Source organism: Pleurodeles waltl, chromosome 6 (genome assembly GCF_031143425.1).
Source record: "Pleurodeles waltl isolate 20211129_DDA chromosome 6, aPleWal1.hap1.20221129, whole genome shotgun sequence".
NCBI lineage: Eukaryota > Metazoa > Chordata > Amphibia > Caudata > Salamandridae > Pleurodeles > Pleurodeles waltl.
In genome coordinates this window covers 571433832-571456708 of record NC_090445.1, presented here as the reverse complement: position 1 = coordinate 571456708, position 22877 = coordinate 571433832, and the positions used below count along the sequence as shown (strand labels likewise).

Here is a 22877-nt window from a genome sequence, read left to right as displayed (position 1 = left end):
GGGAGAGATAGAGAAATAGATAGAGAAAATAGATAGAGAAGTCGATAGATAGGGAAATAGATAGATAGACAGATAGGTAGGTAGGAGGAGGTGGAGAGTGGGGGAGTTAGATAGTGAGATAGGGAGCTGGAGAGATAGGAAGATAGGAGGAGTGAGGGAGGTAGATAGCGAACGGGTTAGCTAGGGGTGAGAGAGGGGGAGGCGAGTGAGGGAGGGGGATGAGGAAGGAGCAGGAGGGCAGGCTCGGGGGAAGAAGACGGAGGAGGTAGAAGAGCCGAAGACAGGAGAACAGAAGACAGAAGAACAGAAGACAGAAGCACAGAAGATCGGAAGAGCAGAAGAACAGAGAAGAACAGAGAAGAACAGAGAAGAACCGAGAAGAAGAACACAGAAGCACCGAGAAGAACAGAGAAGAAGAACACAGAAGACCGGAAGAACACAGAAGAACAGAAGGGAAGAACAGAAGAACAGAAGAGAAGAACAGAAGAACACAGAAGAAGATTGCAGAGGGGGGGCGAGGAGGAAGAGACAGAGAGGAGGAAAAGCAGCAGGAGCAGGAGAGAAGGTGAGTGGCGCGGGGCAGGGCGAGGGGCTGGGAGGAGGGGGGTACTTACAGTTAGGTGGGTCACAGGAACACAGGAACTCGGGAACTTGGAGGAGCTGCAGCGGCAGGGGGAGCGATGCCCTGCTACCAGAAAGGTCCTGGTCTCCAAATCCCCTATGGGCATATAAAATGTGTTAAACCAGTCTGGGGTCTTTTGCAAGCGGAGAGGCCTGGAAATCTACATACCAAAAACCAAGTTTATGGTGCTTAATCCATGCCTGTCATCTCACTCTCATCCGGTTTTAGATGGAATCCCCTTGGAGGGAGTACATACATTTGAGTACTTGGGGTTTCTATTCACAGAAAAATTGGGTTGGATGCTGCAAATCCAAAAGAATAGATTAAAGTTAGGGTAACACACAGGAGAGTTACTGACAGCTCTAAGGGGCTCCACTTTTTGCCCAATGTATCCTGCTTCACAAATTTACAACAAGCCCTTAGAGAATCTTTGGGGCCATGCAAGATCCGCAAATTGGAACTTGTGGAGAACAGGTTCCTTTGGTCCTTACTTAATAGCCACGCCGCTTAGCATGTTGCTTATTCCATTAAGTCTTGAGTTGGGGCATAGACCATTGACATTAAAAACTGGTTTTAGACCCCTCTTGTATGACAGGAGGATTTGGGTTTCCTCCCAATTGCTGACATATTGGTTGGGTTTTGAGGAAATTTTGAGGTTACCTGGTGCCACTAGGATACCCTGCCTCCAGTTTATTAAATGTTGCCTTACTAATACTGGCTATGAAGAGCTATGGTTAGCCCCACAGAGCACTTGTGCACTCTCCAAATCTGTGCTTAAGGGGGCTTACTTGCAGTATTGGGACAAAGGATTTCTTAGCCATGGGAGGGGGCTTCACTCACTGCTGCCTTCATGGAATTCAAAATGATTATAAATTAGAAGGCTATTTGGATGAAATAGAGCCACCACTGGCAAAGTCACTATGTGAAATTTCATATTGGGTCCCTATCCCTCCGTTCAGCAACAGTAAAGTGGCATTTAACCGGGGCCGACTCAGATCAGTGCTGTTCATTTTGCCCTGAAGTACCTGAATCAACTGAGCATGTTTTTATCTTTTCTCTAACGTATCATGCATCCAGGAGGCGGTGGCATTTGCCTTTATGTTGTAATCTTGGGGCCACAGATAACAAGACTGCTTTACGGCTGTTAAGAACTGATACATCACAATCTGTTATCTTTGCCATTTCCCCTTTTCTATTAAATATGTGGCGGATTTGGCAAAGCAATCTGTCCTTATGATTGGCGCCAAGTCTCATTTAGTGTGTATGAAGTTTCCTACTGTTCTTTTTTTTAAAAATGATTATCCATGACTCAGCCTGATTTTATATTGATTAGGCATGCACCTTAACTCTTTCTGCTAATAGTTTGATTTTCACTTTTGTATGGATTTTAATTGTTTTTTTAAAATGCAATCCTTTAACTTATGATGATGAATAAATCCAATACTGGCATCAGTTCGGATTTATTAAGACGAGGTGTTTGATCCCACACACCATAGGTTTCAGTGAAGCCATTATGTAGCTGGGTAACTTGTAAAGACTAGTGTCCAGTACATACCTTAAAATGGCTTCCCTGTTCACCTGGAATATCCAGTAATCAAACTAGACATCACAGGGCATATCTGCTCAGATATGTCCTCACATATAAAATAATGCACCCTGCCTTAGGGCTCTAAATCCTGCTGTAGGAGTATTTTGCATATATTATATGCAGTGCCTTTGGTACGGCACACAAAGAGTGTGTCATTCAAGTTTTCACACATGGTTTGCACCATGTCACACAGCCTGCAATGGCAGCCTGCATGCAATTTGTAGTGGGGTCCCTTAGGGTGGCACACTACATGCTGCAGCCCTTAGAGACTCTCTTTAGTACCCATGCCACAGGTACTAGAAGTACCATTTACTAGGGACTTACAGGGGTGCGAACATGTATGCCAATTGTACACAATTAGACCATTTTATCTTGTTTTAGGGGAAAAGCACTGGCAACCTGGTTAGTGCAACTTCAGTCGAAAAACCACAGTGGCAAAAAAAGTGGGGATGGCCATGTCAAAAGGTGCACTTTCCTACAATATTAATTTAGCCCCCACCATCCATTCTCCAAGTTTTGGCAAAAAAAAAATCACAATATCAGCCAGGGTGTATGTCATGAGTGTGAGGTTGAAATGTTGAGGTGATGACATCTAAGAAAATTGGTTACTTACCTGTAACTATAGTTCTCCAGTATTGCTATCTTTCATAGATTCAAAAGCTTGAATCATCCCAGTCATTGAGGCGGGAGTCCCAGTGCAACTTTAAATATACATAGCAGTAAGTGCACTATAGTAGGCCTCAATGGCATATACAGGCACTGTTATAGCCTATCCATGTTCTTTTATAAAAAAAAGAACCAAACTTGAACTACAACCATTCAGACGACAGCCCTCCTCCAGAACCTTCCCCACAGAGGCGGTTTCCCTCAGATTTTCTAGAATGATTGTGAAGTATATAGCCTTAGAATTGAGGGGAACTTCTGACAGGAGGAGGGTGGGGCACATGTGAATCTATGTGGATCTATTGCTTTCAGCTCCAGTTGGTTTATGTGAAGCTGTTTGTTCTTTTGTGTCCAGTTGCCACTTATCGGTAGATTCTGGAGGTGGGCACCCCAAACTTCGAGCAAGGCATCTGTCGTTATTATATAGTTCGGCACTTGTAGAAATGAAAGGCCTTTGGATAAATTTGACTGCACCAAGACATGGCAGTTTTCATTCCTGATGTGACCAGAATCTGATCGTCGAAGGAGCCATTCACTTGGAGCCACTGAGTGTCTAGTTGTTCCTGTAGAGGTCGCATATGCAGTCGGCAATTTGAAATCAGTGGAATACATAAGAAATCATTCCCATGAATGATTTATAATTTCAAACTGAAACTAACTTTTTTGCTGATAGCTTTTGAGCCATTTTGGAAATCCTCTGCTGTCTCTCTTGGGATGGAAATGCCTTGCTTTGGGCAGTATCCAGCAGCGCTCCTAGGAAATTCAGCTGCTTTGTGGGATGGAAACGTGAGTTGAGATAGTTGACGGTAAGAGTTTTGAACAACTGAAGGCAAGTGGATGTGTGTTTTACCACTTGATTTTTCTGGATGCCAGTCGTCCAAATTTTGAAAGATTTGTATTCCTAGTTGTCATAGATGAGCTGCTACTGGGGCCAGCACCTTAGTAAAAATTCTGGGGGGCGATTTTAACCCGAATGGGAGGACTCAAAACTGCAGATGCATACCAGCTACCCTGAACCTGAGAAATTTCCGATGATTTCGATGTATTGGGATATGGAAATACGCATCTTGGAGGTCTAGAGATGTCATGTGATTCTCTGTGTTTAGGAGGCGTAGAATATCCTGAAGTGTTACCATACGAAACGTTTGTTTTTTCAGGAACTTGTTTAAGGCCCTCAAATCCAGTATGGGACGCCAATCACCGAAGGCTTTTTTTACTAGGAAAAAGTGTAAAAAGAACCCCCGGTACCTCTGCAGAGTTTGAACGACTTCTATTGCTCCTTTGCGTGTCATGGAATATATTTCCTTGAGGAGCTGTTTTGAGCGTGGAGGTGGTGGTCTTAATGGGGGGTTATTTGGAGGCTTCTGGATGAATTCTAGAATATGCCCCTTGGATACTATATCTAGTACCCACTTGTCTGATGTTATCCTTGACCACTGAAGGATGTGTAACTGATGCAGCATCCAATCTTTGATAGACAGGTGGGGCTGGTAGCTGGTATGAATGTGTGGTCACTGTTTTCTGCTTGTGTCTCTGCTACGGGTTGAGGATCTTCCTCTTGTGGGATGCCTGTAGGAAGCTGTAGCTGGTAACCTGTATTGTTGTTGCTGTTGTCCGTACTGCTGTTGAAAACCTGTGTTGGCAGTTGGGTATTGTTGTCTGTATGATTGGAATCCATCACAAAAGGAGTAAGTTCCCCTGCTTCTAGCCCCTCGAAAGGGCGGTCTTCTGTACTGCAGTGTACCTAGAGATCTGGTCGTGTCTGTGTTCGCCTTAGTGGATTGTAACATTTCATCTACATGCTTGCCGAAGAGGCATTCCCCATCATATGCCATATCAAGTATCTTGCTCTGTATCACTGGCCTAAAAGAGGTAGATTTCAGCCAGCCCTGTCTGCGTAATACTGCTGCCCCGCCAGTTGTCTAAATCCCCTCAGCGAGATATAGAGTGCGCAATCAATTACTTCGGCTGCGATCCGTTCTCCCTCTTGTAACACCTTTTTTACCTCCAGTTTAGCATCCTCGGGCGAGAGGTCAATGTATGAGGATATGCCTGACCACATTTTCTGATCATATCTTCCTAGAATGGCTAACAAATTGGCAGCTTTGACTGTTATTGCTGCAACGGAGAATAACTTTTTAGGGTTGTGCCTGTGTCGCATGGGCTTACGAGACGCTTTAGGAGTTAGAAAAGGCCTCGGAGCCACGTCTATGTTACGTCAGTGTCTTTCATTGGTTCGTGGGCTTGCCTGTTAAAATCTGCTTGCTTTCATTAGTGGAAGGCACACATACGTCATGCCTTTTCCGGTGGTTAGCCCTCCTCGAGCGCAGCGACCAAGTACTGAAAACATGCGAGGCTCGCTGTTTCCTGTCAGGTTTGTTGACTACTTTTTATCTTTTGTTTGCAGCGCGATCTCACTTGGCAAAAGTAGAGCGCTTTGCATAACATCGATCCTGTTACATAGTTAATTGCATTTTTGCCAGTTATGTAGATAATTGCACTTTTGCCGACAGGTTTCACTACGAGTGAACTGTAGCAGCGTGATCACGCTGTTTTGTTCCATTCAACGTGGCAAGAAAAAATAGGTTTGGGAGTTTACAACTGGTAATAGCTGGTAACTCGGAGAAATGTGAGACCCTATTGCATTGCAAATGCTTGTTTCCAATGTTGTCCAGACGGCGTCCTTCTCTATATGGCAGGGAGGATATTGGTGTCGAAGGATTCTTTGAGTGACGTTGTGCCGCTTGGGATACCACAGAATCTGGCTTCAGCTGCCCAATTAAACAAGTTGGAGATTCTTCTGGGGCTTTATATTCTTTCTACAAACGTGGGATTTGAGAAGGTATTGTAGCTGGGTTTTTCATTGCTTTCAATCCTTCTTGCCATATAAAGTCTACTACAGGTATGGCTCTAACTGACTTTTTTGATGTTAAGTTATGGACCCCCCCCCCATTTCCTGTGGGAGTTGTGGGGGGGAGGGGGAAAGAGTCCACTGGTCCTGCAAATGGTGGTGATGGCATAGGAATCAGGTATTCGTCCCACTCACTAGGTGTGGTTTCTGGTATTTCTCCCTCTTCCCTTTCTTCATCTGTAGATTGAGGGTCATCCTGAGGTGGTTGGCCGAAAGGGATGTTTACATCACATCTGAGTGGTGTCCCCGGATGGCTAGGGATAGGGGTCTGCAGTCCTGCTTGCAGGTCATACTGCTGTGTGTTCGGAGTTGCTGGTACTGAGGGTGGAAATCTTCTATAGTAGTCATGCAACATGTTTTGGAGGTCTGTCACTAATGATCTTGGCACAGGGACAGAGGGGTGTCTATCACCATGATCGGAATACAACGGATCTGCTTGGACTTTTGCTGAATAACAGTTGTCCTGGTATTGATCATCATCGTCATCCAGGCCTTGACATTTGACGTTGAGTTGTGACAGACTGTTGGCCACTTCAAACATTCCTTTGTCTTGAGAATATACGTCATTGTCATCATCTAATAGGTGTTGAGGAGGATACGATAATACTTTACTTGGGTAAGTATGCATTGGAAGAATTGTAGATCCCCTCCACCCCCCCCCCCAGTAATCAGCAATAGTGGGAGGAATGTTGATGTTCCCGTAGTGGTCGTTGTCGGGGCGTCTTTCGATGATTTGCTCGTTGCTGTGTCCATCGGCGACAGTTGTGTGGTTGACGAGTCTGTCGTCGATGGGCATGTCATCGACGGTTGCATCGTCGACGGGTTCCTCTGAGATGTCTTTGATGTGTGTCTCGTCGACGTACTCTTAGTTGGCTTGTCCCTCATAGAAGATCTCCGTGTCGACGCATGCACAGCTGTTTGCTGAAAAGCCGTCGATGGTGTCTTTTTATAGATTTTTGCTGTTATGATCATCATCGATGATAGTGGTGACAACATGACTACCATAGGGGACACTGCTGTGGTAAATGTCGACGTGATTGTCGTGGTTATTGTAGACATGCTCATCAACAGTTTTGTCGTTGACAGCCTTTTTTGTCGGAGTCTGTAGGGTATTTTTTTGTTTTTTTCATCTGTGACAAAAACAGAGAGCACTTTTTGGAGGTGCTTTTTTCGCTAATGGTGTTGTAGGTTCTGAGTGAACCTTTTTTTAAAGCTTTTGACTGGGTTTCTGAAGATGATGAGGCATAACTTTCCCGGCCTTTTTGTTGTTCCAAAGAAAGGTGTTTAGAATGTTTAAATACTTTCTTAGGAGGTTCTACAGAAAGTCGCTCTTTGCTTTTAGGCCTTTTAAGAGATTGAGAAATCTGTGAGGAGGCCTCACTCTCCTCAGAAAAAGGGCATTCCATAGCCTTTTGCTTTTGTAGCCATAACAAAAATCTACCCTCTCAATCTTTCAAGGTTTTATGGCTAAAGGTGGAACACATGTTGCAATCTCTCACCTTATGGTCTGGATGTAGACAGTATATGCACTTCTTGTGGAGGTCATCAATATGAAGCCTTTTTCTCCCATAATTGTCACAAATCCTGAAAAGTCCTTTTTTAGTTTGCTGGGACATCCTGTTCACTAGAAATTCGAGATATCTGAGAGAAATGTTCCTGTCAGAGTAGCTGTAGAGAACAGAAGCTGAGCAGAGTTCAGGGAGACTCCCTTCACACGACGTGCGGTAGAACATCTGAGGGAAACAGCCTCTGTGGGAAAGGTTTGGAGGGGGCTGTCGCCTGATTGGTTGTAGTTCAGATTTGGTTTGTTTTTTATAAAAGAACATGGATAGGCTATAACAGTGTCTGTATATACCATTGAGGCCTACTGTAGTATACTTACTGCTATGTATATTTTAAGTTACAATAGGACTCCCACCTCGACGACGGGGATGATTCAAGCATGTGAATGTATGAAAGATCCAATACTGGAGAATCATGTTTAATGCATCAAATAAATAAAAAAAAGTCCTGTACAACCCCAACGGTTGATAGGAGAATGTAAGTAAAATACTTAAAGGTACTACAAGGTCACTTGATTCTGCTCCTAGTTCATCAAATGATCAAGAACATTGTATTTACTTAAAAGACCTGTCCCAAGAGGCCCTGGAGGATTCTCAAATTCATCAATTTTTTCCAGGGATATTTGGGAATCTTCTAGAGATGAAAAATTTCCTGCAAAATCTTTACCATGACATAAAAAAATGGAAGGGTCTATAAATGTCAAAAGCTGATAGTTTTGATATTACTGGGCCCTTATTTGTAGTGCTAGTTACCCAGTGGTTCTTTGAATAAATGCCAGGATAGCTTTATTTTGTAATAAGATGCATCCATTTTCTAGTCATCTAACAGCATATATAGAATTAAAAATCATCTTTGAATACAGACTGATTCTTTGTCAAAAGGCCACATTTATTGGAAAAGCAATTAATTGCAGCACAAGTGTTTTTGTGATTTTCATTTTCATAATCAACTCATTCCAAAAAGATATTTAGGTACATGGCGTATTAGACAAATCCTCTAGTTTTGGTTGACAAGGATAGGCCGCACTCTGGATTAACTCTACACCGAGTTAGCAGCCACATATGCATTTTCCTACCCGTCATATTGGTACAGGGAAAACATGGCAAAATGTGCTCAGTTTAAAGAAGACTGTATTGGGAAATAAACAGGAACATAGGCATTGCCACGGTTTTGGCTAATTGTTCATGTTAATTAGAACGTCTCTCACCGTCTGACATGCTTTACATGCATTTACTGATGGGAGATTGGGCGAAAACAGATCAGCAGTTGATAACATGATCATCAACATCGTTCTATGGATAAGTGCCAAACTCAGCACAGTCAGAAAATTATTACATTAAAATGACATATTTAGAATACTGAAGTACAATAAATACACTCTAGTCCTGACCTCTCCTCATTTTATCGTACCATTGTTCTACAAACTGAATCATCGTTTCACAGATTAGAGTTACAAATCAGTAAACCAGACAAGTGGGAGACTTCGGCATTTATTCAGACCCTTCCCATATCGCTAAGGTGTGCAACTCCCATTTACACATAAAAACAAACATTTCTTAGGAAATAAAAATAACTTTTCTTCATTATAATGTGTTTCGCCAGTGACACTGGATTATAAAAAAATAAAGAAAATTACAAAGGCACACAAACACTGACATCCAGTTGCCTGAGAAGCAAGTGAAGAAAGCACTGGAAATGTGTGATAACTTTGGAGTTTTATCATCAATGGTGTAGCTTTGCGCTAGGGCTAAAATCATACACTGCCTTCCACCCCACTCAAAATCCATTACTCCTTGGGTCACTGCTTTTCATAGTTCTTTCCAACTTGTCATCTGTTCTCCAAGCCCACTTTGGCCCTTGGTGTACTTGACTATCTTACTTGTGTTTGGAAGTTTCCTCCATGTCCCTGCTTTCCTTATGGCCTCTTTTTCCCTTAAAGCACCACAACAGCATGGTTTGGTCATAATGCACTTGGGTCCCAGGTCCCATTAAATTCTCCTTTGCTTTTGACGACCCCAGCTAATAAATTCATGCCCATGGTTTCCTTTGTCTTTTTCTTCTGGCAGTTAGTTTACACAACCATTACCATATGTTTTCCTGGACCTTTTCAGAATGATTCCAGTACTTCCAAAATGTTTTATTCTTGCCACATCTTTCCCATTGCCTTTGGTTATTTCATACTGAGCCAACTCCGCCCAACCACCCACCTTAAATCACCTCTGGCCTTTCCTTCTTGAATTAAGAGATTTTTATAGGACATTTCTATTGTATTACCTTAGGACCCACAGGCACATTTCATTTACCCTAGATCTTCGAGATACCCTTTGTCAATTCTCTTGTTCCCAGAGGCCTTTTATTCTTCCTCTCCATTGGTCACAGCCTCTTTTGGTCTCTCTCCCATTGGCCTTGATCCCCATAATCCTTTCTCCTTAACTGAGGTCTTTTTTAATTTTGCACATGGTCTCCTTTGCCCTTTCTTCTCCTTGATTCCTGATCACATTTTCTTCACTCTCCCAAGTTTTATGTACAGGCTTCTATTACCTTTGGTTCTGCTCACTGGTTCCTGACCCCGTTTAGCCTCTGTTCGTTTTCTGTTTTGCAGGTACACATTTTTGCCTGTCATTCTTTTTACCTAGGCCACACTAGCCCAGTACATCTTCCTTGCTTTTGGTCCACTAAGCCCTTTCTCTTATGGCACATCTGGTCCCCCATCGTCTTTCTTTGCTAACTGGCTGCCCAAGTACTTCTGATCTTTACAGCCTTACCGTGAGATAATTCACCTGGCATACGGTTAAATAGTACTTTGAGCTCTAAGCACACTTTTCACTGCTCATTTAACTGTCCTGTTTAAACATGGTTAAAAATGTTCAAAGTTGCCTGGTGAACCAGATTATCAGCAGACAAGATCCTGCAAATTGCTCACTCTACAGGCATGCATGAGGTAAAAGCTAGCAAAGGTCTTAATTATGAAGACAAAATAAATACATCCAGTTATTCGTACACTTTGTACCAGCATGTGCACTTTTTAAGCATCAACAGTCAGTGATTTAGCTAAGGAGTGTCACCAATGAATTAGCACTCAAACTTAAGACTAAAGGAGGAACTCATATAGTCTGCTCCCGCCCTTGTTCATTCTACCACAAACACAAACCTTAGCGCATTTTCTTGCATAACCGGGTTTTTAAAAAGAGTTTGGAATTCAGATAAGTGCTGACTAAATGCACTAGTGTGGTTTAGTAAGATCCTCACAAGTAGGAGCTGGTATCAACGGTATGAAGGACAAACCTAGTATAAACACAATATCTTCCTACATAGAAGACCCATATTGTACATCTTTACCCATATACACAAAGTTAACCCCACAATATATATATATATATATATTACATACATACATAATGCCTCTGAGGAGCATAGATATGGACATGTAGTCACTGTGGCTCAGTACATTACAGCTGACGTCAGTTGACTCATTTAACTGGCAAGTGCCTGTAAATCCATACTAAAATCTGCAAAAGGTAAAGGTTTTAGGCATTTCCGACTGAAGACATTAGTGATCCACCTTCACATGGAAACCCATACAGCATGGCATACACAAATGATTATGTTAGGATGTGCACAAATGCATGGAGGAACAAGGAGTTTCTCAAACTGTGGCATATTACACTATGGGAAAATGCTTCAGATAAAAACGATGTCCACACGTGCTGCTGCCCCACAAGCAAAACCATTTTCTGAACTTCCCTCCCATGCGCATCCTTATACAAACCAAACTCTACTTATCTTACCCCTTTTTCACGCAAAACAAAGCATCCTGACACTTACCCTCCAGCATATGACTCACCTACACCAGAAGCCTGTGCACTGTTGACACCAAACATAACAAATCTCTGCACGCCACACACAACCATGTACACCAAACCAGCATCCCTCTCATGTTGATTTCTGAGCAGAATTTGCACGAGTGAGAATAGGCACACTGCTTAGCATTCAGTGGATACTACATTACCCTGCCCCCACACCACCAACCTCATACCCTCTAAAGACTTTCCATAGACCCTACAAAAACCATCTTCCATGTTACTGGATCAAGATATGTGGAAAGGACAGGTGAGGCAGAATAGAAGGCAGCGGGGTGTAGGGTCCAAACTCTGAAAACTTGTTCCTCTGCCACATCAACATGGGACTGCTATACCGTGGTGTCATCTCAACTTATTACCTCTGCTGAGTTTACCGAAAATCCAAGGTCCAACCATCTCGTGATTTGCAGCAGTAGGTTTGTAGACAATTTGCACTAACAGCCTCTGTTCAGTCTGGCTGAATGAACATTATTGGTGTTTCTCTTTTTTCTGTCCTATGTTAGCATAGCATGAAATACTGCAGGTCAGGTAGCCTGTCCACCAATGCAGAATGTCAGGCAGGCACACAGTAACTTAAGACAGTTTGTGAGCAAATATACAGTACAATGGTTCCTTGCTAGACGTCTGAAGGGTTCAACAAATCAGAGAGACCCAAAGGAGGAACACTCAGGCCAAACGTACATTGGCTCCTATCGTCGATAGTGGTTGGGTGCATCTGCAAACATGTACTTCAGTCTGTATGCCTCAGCCAGGAGAAGTCCAATCTCCTCATTTCCCCAATGTATTGTGGGAAGATTCTGTAACAGCATTAGAAGGCCCTGAAAATTGTAAATAAGCATTATATTAGAAATCACATGTAAGCTTTAACCCAAACAATAACTTGCAATCACAAAAATGACCAAAACCATAATTTTATGCTGACAAGCTGCAACCCAGGGATCAAGCCATCCCATCAACGCCTAACAGTGTTACCAAGAGTATAACATTTGTGTCAAAATATTTAAAATAGTGAACTACTCAAAACTCAACAAAGCAGCTTTACAAACAGTTTTTTTTGGTACTGTGGCAACAGTCACTGTTAGGCACATAAAAACAGCAGAAGTATTAGTGGAGGGACAGAGAGGGCAAAGGCATAATTACAAGGTACCACTAATTCATTCACCTGGAAGTCTTCCTCATCCAAGATCTCCTTTCGCCATTTGATCAGGAATGCAGCACAAACATACAAATGAAAGTGTGAGAACCCCTCAGACTCCGCCTGAAACAAGAGACAGACATGTAAGAACCAAAACACCTGCTGAACATCAAAATCAACTCTTTAATGTGATGTACCGAATAAAGGTGGTGGGACCTCACCATGCCATCAGGGAGGCCCCTTGGCTGCTGCTCCCCTGCATTTCAAGGAGCTCTACTCTTTGTTCAACTCATCTCAAAATGGCTGTCACACATGTATGGAAACAAAAATCAGCAAACCAACCACACAATAGCCTCATTTTAGAGCAGCTGAAGTCTTCCACATAACATAGGTGGATCAGCAGGTACTGCTCCCTTATATCTTCCAGATCTCTGATTTGCTGTCTTTTGCTTGCCTGGTTAAAAGGTGGTTAGCTCACTGGCACTCCATGTGCGATAGCCTTCCCAGTTACTCTACAGTTCCTTGGGTGTCCAGTACAGGATAGAAAAGGTGAAAAAAACAGGAGAATCCATATGGCCACTCCACAGTTGGGCCCATAAAAACTGAGTTGAGGACCTAATATTCCTAGACCTTAAAGGATCTTCTTTTAGGCCCTTTAAATACTTACTATTCAAAATACATGACGAGCTCTCCTTACATCCTACATGGGTGCCTTAATCTACCATCCTCGCTAAAGAACCCAAGCTTTTTTCAGAAAGAACTTCTCAATATCATATTGCACATTGTTGCTTTCTAAATGCAAACTAGTATACTCTCAACATCTGAACAGAAGGTTTATAACAAATTCACCCAAGTCATCATACAGGACAAGGACTACACTGGCTGTGCACAGCTCACAAAGCAAGTCTTATCTTACAAGATCACTCTTAGGATTTCTAATTCTTGTTGATTTCGGACCTTATGATCTCAGATTACAAACAGCATTCCTGTACCTACCATATTAGCATTAATTTCTTCATTAGGAATGAGCACGCTGCTCCATACCCAGCCATTGGTCCTCTTGCTCACAACCTATACCATTTAGGGACTGGAAGTTCTTAAACCCAGAGACCCTTATACAAGCTCTGCAGAAACAAATCTTACCGTTGTCAAAATCACAGATCATTCTAGTTAATTTGGCTTCTAATGTCAATGTGCTAATGCAAATAGCGCCAATTACAAACCTCAAACTTCAATTCTCAACTAGTGCCTAGCACCTACTGTGCAGGATACATGCCTGCCAATACTATGTTGACTAGACTAATGCCAAAATTGTCTGCATTCAAATCCCTGCCAAATACGCAGAGTCCGCAAACCATTAGTAATAACTAACCTTAATCGCTCAGTATTTTACTAATTTGGTAATTCTTCACCAAAAAAATTACCAGATTAACAAATAACAGTAAACTATCTACCTCACCCACCACTCTATCCTAGCTCCAAAGCTCCGACATCATTCGCATATTAGGCAATGGAATAAATCACAAGCTGATATATGCAAAGCTACAGTGGTTAAATTAGATGTCCAAATTTAGCTTCCACAACTACCAACCTCATGAATGTTTCACACTCCACAGGCAATACTCATCAAAATGCTAACATCACTCCATTTATCTAAAAACCAAATGCTGACCTCAAGGTCATGTTAAAATAAATAGTATCTTAGAACTCTCATATCTTTACACCTCTAAAATGTATGCTTAAGTCACAACTTCTCAGCTAAGTTTTAAGTGATTTGTTCACAGGGCTGAGTTGACACCATCCTAAATATCCAAAAAGAGCTTTTGTTTACAGCAAGAGAAACAAGTTACTTACCGTTGATAATGGTAGTGAATACTGTATTTAACCTTAGACCCAATACTTTAAAAATAATTCCAGACGTCAGATGGGTCTGGAAGATTTTTCAGCAGAGCTCTTCCATGTCAGTAGGTGGCGTCTTACAACTCTGCGACGATTCTGCTCCAGAATCTACAGCTGCAGCCACAATAGGCGTGCTGATGTCAGTTTCTTTCTGGACGTAGTCTGCACCTACTAACATAGAATACAAATACTAATCATTCATGCCAGTGTGCAGATCTCTAATTTGGAACCTTTTTAGATGGAAAAGAAGCTATTTGCAGAACGTGGAGGCATGAGGGCGGTGAGGAACCTGCTGTTAGACAAATAATTCACCAGAGAGAAAGAGCATTACCGAAGGTAAACAGACTGTTCTTTTGGTGGATACTTCTTACCGCAAATCCCTCATCTTCCCAGTGGTGGGCCTGTGGAAGGACTCAGACCAAAATGTCCTGTACGACTGAATGGCCACAATGCCCTTCCCGTCGGACTGAACTGTTAAGGCAAAAGTACTTTTTGAGCATGTGCAATGATGCACACTTTGCAGTCTGATAAATATCCAGAAAAGGTACTCTGAATGCTAACGCAGTGGTAACACCATTGGCCCTGGTGAAATGGGTCCTCAACCCTTCTGGAGACTGCTTCTTGGCCACAGCATAGGGGATCCTAATGTGAAGAACTAGCCACCTGGACTAAGTTCATTTCAGCACTGTTTTGCCTTTACCTCGGAGAACCCCACAAACAGCTCATCATCCACCTTGCGAACCCCACAAAAAGCTCAACGTCCACCCACATAATCCCATAAACAGCTCATTGTCAACACAAAGGTTCTTGGTAGGATCGATGTGAAAACTAAGCACTCTTTTCCGACTCAAACAATGAAGCCTCTACTCCTCTTTCGAGGGGTGAAGTTGGGCCAAAGAACATTGGAAGACTAATGGACTACTAGACACAAAAGGTAATCACAACTTGCAGCAGAAAGCCAGCTCGCTCATGTGGTGAGGTGAGGGGATCGCGATGAAAGAGACTGTCTTCAAATTCAAGAGACATGGGGGAACAGCTGTGCGACAGCTCAAAGGGGGTATACATCACAAAAGTAAGGACCAAGTTAAGGTCCCACTTCGGCATCTTGAGAGGTTTAGGAGGAACTATGTGGACCAAACCTTTGAAAAAACACATCACAACAGGTGATTTAAATAGGGATGGCTGCTCCGGTAAACACAAAAAGGCTGAAAGGGCTGATGGGTAATCATCAATAGTGCTCGCTGCTGGTAACACATCCAACCTGCAGCAGGTCAGTGTTGCAGATGCCACTACAAGCCAGAAACTTGTTGCAGCTTCCGGCATAAATAGATTTTATGGAAGGACACCTGTCAGCAAGGATGACATATCCTACTTTGGGAGGTAAATTAGACTGTCAACTGCCACTCTACTATGCTGCATATGTAGATTGCACAGGCATGGGTGCAAAACCCAGCCCTGCTTCTGTGATAGAAGATTCCTCTGAAGCAGCAGCCTGTTCAGAGAACAAATGCTCATGCCCAGAAGTTTTGGGTAACGCAATCTCCTAGCCCAAACCAGAGCCAAAAGGATGACATGGAATGGGTCCCTTATGAATTGAACAAGTACTCAGCATGGATTTCCATTTCCTCTCCGTTGTTGACACCTGTGACACTAGAGGAGAAGTGAAAAACAGTGTCCCAACATACAAAGACACACCCATAACCTTAACAACCTAAGGTGTTGCAAGTACAAACCTTGGCTGCCAGGAGCACTTATGCAGTAAATATCAGACACCAAATATAAGGAAGGCAAAACTATGATGTGAAAAGCTATAAACCGCATCACGTTATCAGTATTATTCCAGTTTAGCGCACAAGAGTTTTGAAATTTGTGACATTGCTTGCTTGCTTGCAGATAAGCTCACTTATATATCCCACAAGGAGGAGGTTGGAACACATTCATTGTGTACAATAGACTGTGGAAGAGTGTCTGATCAACTCTGGAAATTTCCCTTGCCTGTTTACTACACAGGGTATTTGACATGTTGAATTTGGGAACTATTAACAAGGCATACTCCCAACCACCCCTCCATCACCACACACCCCACCACCACCAACTGCTCTCCACTTTCCACCTGCTCTGAGCAGGTAGAACATGTCAACAGTTTTCTCACCAGGACTAAAAAAAAACTGCACGTAACAATACCCAGTATTATCAGTCTGTGTAATTATTCCACAAACTAGTAGAGAAGTTGCAATCCCTGGAATTTAGTGAAGAGATTCCAGCCATCCCGATATCCTCGCGTCAAATTACAAAACACTTGCAACGTATCCCTTAGTGTAATTTGGGGCCTTATAACCTAACACATTTAAAGGTGCCCACAATGGATTTAATTATTAAGCTATGATAAAATGTCATAGATCATCAGGAGCTAAAAAAAAAAAAAAAAAATCACCAAACCTCGTATTAAGAAAAAAAAGTGTAAATGAAGCAACAAATGCATGACAACGTCCATGTGAAATAAACCTGAAAGTCTGCAAAAATTAATCAAAGGCCCAGCAATTATGGACCAATGATACCTCTCAGAATACACTGTAAGACAGCATAGGTAAACACTTCACACAGTACATTTGCATTGCTGCGCAGGCATGACCACATCAGACAGACATACAATATGGATGGAAAAGGACATTCAACTACAAACTCAATTCCAAATCTAGAGAAACAAAGGGAAGAAAGTTTATAGGATTAGGCTAATCCAGGCGTTTGGAGCAGCCTACCTATATATGGAGTAATCATAAATATAGAGAAACAAAGGGAAGAAAGTTTTTACTTTCTTCCACCCAGGGTTTGGCTGAAGACCCCGTGAAGTTGTTGGTCAGGGCCTCATTGAACGGCAGTATGGGTAAAGATGAAGATTGTGCAGGTTGCAATATTTCTGTGAGTATGTTATTTTTTAACTTCAACAGAAGGTGTAGGAAAATGCCTCTTTTGATATGGTCACCCCTCCACTTTTTGCCAGGTTTCTGATGAAATTTCGAGTGAAAGTGCACTGCATCCCTCTTAAACAGGTCCCCAGTGCCAGATCTCTTTCCCTAAAACTGCACAGCCATTTTTCCCAATTGGCAAACCTTTAGTTGCCACTGTAAATCCCTAGTAAATGATACCCCTGGTACCTAGGGCATGCGGTACTAAAGGAAGGCCCCTGAGGGATGCAGCAGAGATTGTGCCACCCTCAGGGACCCTCTCATCTAAGTGCACACAGTGCTGCCTTTTCAGGCTGCGTGTCTTGGTGCAGACCTAAAATGAAAACACAACATAGTACACAGCTTGTGTGCCCTGTTCCCTGCACACAATATATGTAAGTCACCCCTCCGGTAGGTCTTCCAGCACTAAAGGCAGGGTGCAGTATATTACATGTGAGGACATACCTGCATGAGCAGATATGCCCTTGCGATGTCTGTCGATTCTCAGACATAGTAAGTGAACAGTGTAGCCATTTCAAGAACATGTGCTGGACACTGGTCACTATGAGTTCCCCAGCTATATGATGGCTTCACTCACAATAGGGATGTTTGGTATCAAACATATTGTATTAATAAACCCTCACTGAATTGAGTAATGGATTTATTAATGCATGCACTCAGAGGGCACCTTACAGGTGCCCATTTGAAACCTAGCAACTCCGAGTGAGCACTGTCTGATTAGTGCAGCCACTTTAGACAGAGTTCTGGCCCCCATGAGGTGATAGCCAATGCTCTAGAGGGCTCAGAACAAGGGCCTGCTCTGGGCAAAGGCGTGACCTCCTCTCCCAGGGTGGATGGACAGTCCAGGGCGGGGAGCTGCAAGGTCCTTGCTGCCTTTGATATGCGACCTAAGCCTCTCCAAATGGTGTAGGCGGCCGTCCCCCAGTTCCTGGCCCCACTTCTGGCGCAGGACAGTCAGGAAAATTAGGAGGAGTGCCCACTTCATGCCAGTCCCACCCCTAGGGTGGACGAGCTTATGTGGACACTACTTTTTAAATTCCTCCATCTTCCACGGAAGGAATTAGGCCATTAGGTTTAGGGCTATGCCACTTCCCAAAGGAGGTGGTGAAAGGAAGAGTGTAGTCACCCTAAAGATGAGTGGCCCATTGGCTACCACCTGGCACTTCCTGTAACGCCCTTAAATTAATTATTTAGGGAGCACCCCTGAACCCTAGAATCAGATACCTGTTTACCTAAGAATGTAATGTAAATGTAATGTAAATTCGTACTTGTAAAGCGCACTCCGACCCTAAGGTATCGAGGCGCTGAATGCATACAGCTGTGGAACCCCTCCTGGCTTTTCCCTGTGAGGTGCCCACTCCTGAGCAACCCCCAAGGTGAAGCCAGGCATCCCAGCGCTGTTGGGGCCGTTGTGGAGATTAAGCAAGCTATTGACCAGAGTTGCAGAGTGAGACCCATGAATTAGATTAGGCACTGAGGCGAGAAATATCCTATCCAGGGAAATTGAGCCCAAGAACCGCCGAGGCGGGAATTAAACCCTGGTCCCGGGATAGATCTCTACATCAGGGTCTGCCTCTCTAACCATTGTGCCACACTTCTCCAGAAGAGCTGGACAAAACAGAAGTCACCCAGCAAAGAAGACTGAAGACATCAACTGACTTGGACCCAGTCCCACCGGCCTGTCTGCAGCCTTCAAATAAACCTGTGCCCAGAAGACGACTGCCATGCAGCCCAGTGACCTCCAAAGCTTTGGGAGGACTGCCTGCTTTCAATAAAGAACAAGAACTCCCATGGACAGCACACCTATCCAAAATAAATATTTTCAAAGAAGCATACCTGATAAAGTAAAAACCAGTCACCTAGAACCAACTCCGCACCCAATGTCCACGGCCCGAGTCCATGTGGTCCACCAGTCCAGTGAAGGTTCCCCAGCGCTTCTGACCCAGAGTCCATCGTGGACTGACCCCTGCCAGACTCCACAGCAATGCCTGGAGCCAAAATCTGAGGGCTCCCCCTTACCGCGACCTGCCCGGTAAGCTGTTTTCAAGACCGTAAGACACCCCTGCACCTGGCCCCTCTGGGCCTTGGGGAGCTTAAACGTTGGTGTCCCTACGACCGCTGGCGTCTTAACTTACCAGGATAGCCGTGGGTTGACCTCTCCTGGCCAAAGCCTGCAGCCCTTTTTTTTAAAGGGACCTCCTGCACTGACTAACATTGGGAGCCTGACAATGAGTTGGCACTCTGCACCCGGCCGCACCTGTGCCGCTGAGGGTGTACGTTAGGTGCTGCCTTGTGGCCCCCTTTGTCCTTTCTTCAACCCCAGGAGATCCACCCCTGACCCCACTCTATTCACCTGTAAGCAGCGCTGCAGCAGATACCGCTGTCTCCACTGGATAGCATTGGGCGCCCAACGCTGTGATGGCACATTACAACTGGCCGCCCCTGTGCCGCTGAGGGTTTAAGTTTGGTGCTGTCTTGTGGCCTCCCCTCCCAGTGCTTGCCTCAAGCCCCAGAGATTAACCTCTGACACCATCTGTACTTACCTGAGAGGAGCACGTCTTCAGTCCTCCCCCCAGTCTCCATTGACTAATACTGGGCACAGACTCCACACTTGGGGCCAGATGTAACAAAGGATTTTACCCATTCTGTGTCTATGGGAAAAAGCTTTCGTACATATGGCCCTTGGTACCATCCTGAACCTTGCCCAGTGCTAGCCTGAAACCCGGAAGACTGGGGTTGTAAGTTGTGTACTTACCTGAGAAACTGCAGTCTTGTTTTCCTTCAATAGGCTAACATTAAAGACTCTGAAAATTGCACTGTCAATTTTTGAAACAGCAAATTATTTTTTATTTAAAAACTGCTTACCTTTTAACGAAGTTCTTTGGTTTAATGCATATATAAAAGCAACTGTTATTTTTCTCGGATTTATTCTTTGAGTGTTTGTCTCATTTATTACCTCTGTGAATACAACAAATGCTTAACACGACTCCCACATAAGCCCAGCTGCTCACCCACACTACAACAAAAGGGGCACTAGACCTATCTATTTCTTCCTCTGCAAACCTTTGGGGAGCCACTGGACTCTCTGCACAGTGTACTTCATTTTAGTGCACTATATAGAAAGTCATCTTTCTACAGAAGGCAATTGCAAATCTGGCTGGTTTTGGTCAGAATGTTGAAACCCTGGGAGTTAGCTGCTAGGTAAATGTGGGCCTTTGCTTAAGTCTGAATGAGCAAGAATCGGTTGCACTGGGACTGTTGCACAATGCGACCATAGTCAAGGTAGAGATGGATTTTATTCAGAGTCGGACAGGGCAAAAGGAGTGGTGCAGTCCTTCAGCTTCAATGTGGCAGCAACCAGTGTGGACTGTGGGGTCAACCGTGGAGTAAGAACCTGCAGAAGGGCTCAGGAAGCACAGATGACACCGTGGTTGGAGATATCTGCCATAACCCCACAAGAGCGAAGTACAGAGCATAGCCTCCTTAAATGCCTCAACTTATTGTGGGGTCACTGATGGAACTGATAATTCAGGGTGCATCGGAATCAGCTTAAAATTCTGCTCCTCCTCAGGGAACCAAGAGTGATTCCGCGGGGCACCTTCATGTCCTCGTAACGTCTCAGGCAGAGAGCGGCGAGGCTGGGATGAGGCCTGCTTGAATTTCATTTCTTTTTGGACTTTGACTACGATGACAATATGTAGCGAAGCAACCCCGAGAGTGGGAAGAGGTCTATGTGTCCTTGACATTGAGTGGGAGCAGCTCTTATTCAACATTCTGTAACGCCCGGGGACATACAGCTTGGCTTTGTGTTCTTCGATCACCTTTGGATGAATCAGTGCACACTTGCACGACATGGATTCGTGGCCTGGCCCCAAGCACTAGACAGACACTTTGTGGGATTCTATCACAGACAATTGTTTGTTACAGTCCCCGGCAAGCCTAAACCCTGTAGTTTTAAGAGGGGACATGTTTGAAGAGAAAAAGAATCATCACTGGATGACAAAAAGGAGTTAGCTCCGAATCTCATGCAAAGGTTCAGAAAGAAACTGAAATCAGCATTACTGGGTGGCAGATATATGCAGCTCCTTCTGTCACACTTTCTGAGCAGAGCTAATGCTACTGGAACGCACTGATCCAATCTGGCACCTGGGGGAAATTCTAAAGGTGTGGAATCTGTGGCTAGTAGTATTCATCTAAAATAAAGGACAAGCATGCAGACTTGCACTAATCGACCTCTGCAGCATTCAACACCACTTAACGTAGCTACTGTTATTTGCCTTAGTGTGGATTAACGTGGTTCACTTACATCCTGGCTTTAATAAAAGTAGTTACTTATTTTGTGTAGGATGTAAAATTACACTATGCATCATATTATCATAAATCCTTGTGCACTGTTGAGTTAATACTATAACACAAGGGATTTAACACATGTAAAACTCATAGACAAAGTAAAACAAAAATGAAATAAAGGAAATTAGGTGCTATTTTTCTCTTGGTACATATTACATTGATCAATACCACTGGTACATATTTAAATTGATCAATAGTACCGCAAATGCTCGTTTCACAATATGGGTTGCATGCAAAGTATTTCTTTCTCCTGTAAGATTTAGTTTTCTTTGCTGACTCCAAGATGCGCAGTGATTTTGCTTCAATATCGCAATTGAAGTTGATGATGCTATAGTTGAGATGTTGAAGTCTAAGTACCAAGTGTGGATGAGTCAGAGCGGCTGGCATCAGACTGGACTTGACCAAAGAAAATATTTTAGAAGACATGTTGACCTGGATTAGTATGTTAGAAGAAATGGCCACGGTGAATTCCTTGAAAGCCTGCACATCATCAATAGAGCACCTTACTGCCATATCATGGGGGTTTGCTTCATATTTAGATTAAGTCTTTGCACACTTTCTCTTTTTTCAATGATGGAACAGCAACCTCTTGTGCTAACTTTTGTACTTGCTTTGTCTATGAGACAACTAATGCAGTGTGCCCTCGTCATGGATGGAGATCTGGACCTGCTCTTGAACGAAGCCACCGAGAAGTTAGGTTCATGAATGGGCTGAGAGTGTATTTATGTGGAGAGGCTACATGACATAGGGTTGTGTGAGGAGCTAAGGCACTCCTTATAAGGGTCGGCCACGACAAAGGATGTCAGCAAGTGGCATAGGGGTTTAAGCCAGAATCCGAAATTGGGGGGGAAAAAAACCAACCAGATGTTAAGTGCAATATGAATAATACCTCTCCTCATCCCAAAAAGTGTGAGTGTTTTGACCTAGGAGACAAACCGACCTGAAAGAGCAAAGAGCTAGGATTGCTGATGAAAATACCTGCATAACGGGATCTATAAATTTTGATTCTCTGTCCGGTAGAGCAGTAGGAAGCAAGTTTGGACTAACTTTTCTCACTGATGCCTGAAAGATAAGGCTTTCTGAAGTAGGATGTGGTGTCAAGGACGCTGAATCGCCTCTTGCAGTTCATCTGTGTTGTCTAGCAAGGATTAGATCAGGCCACCATGGCTGACTCAGTCAGGGCTTCATAATGGACAGCAATGATTCCAAAGTAAAAGAGAGAGGAGCTAAATTTTATTTGGGAGATTAGCTTTAGTCTCCACTATGGAAAGCTGCAAATGTTGTGCATCTGCAACCTTGCAGATCAACATGACAAAACAA

General features: G+C 43.6%; 1 protein-coding gene across 1 annotated transcript in view; it reads right to left on the bottom strand.

The window, feature by feature from the left end:
- Positions 1–8214: 8214 nt before the first annotated feature.
- Positions 8215–22877, bottom strand: part of TBC1D22B (TBC1 domain family member 22B) — a 370468-nt gene continuing 355805 nt past the window's right edge. Inside the window, exons 12-13 of the mRNA XM_069238752.1 lie at positions 12370–12465; positions 8215–12025 (exon numbers count right to left, since the gene is read on the bottom strand). Coding sequence (XP_069094853.1) covers positions 11897–12025; positions 12370–12465 — 225 coding nt within the window. The 3' untranslated portion in view covers positions 8215–11896. The remainder of the gene's footprint in view (positions 12026–12369; positions 12466–22877) is intronic.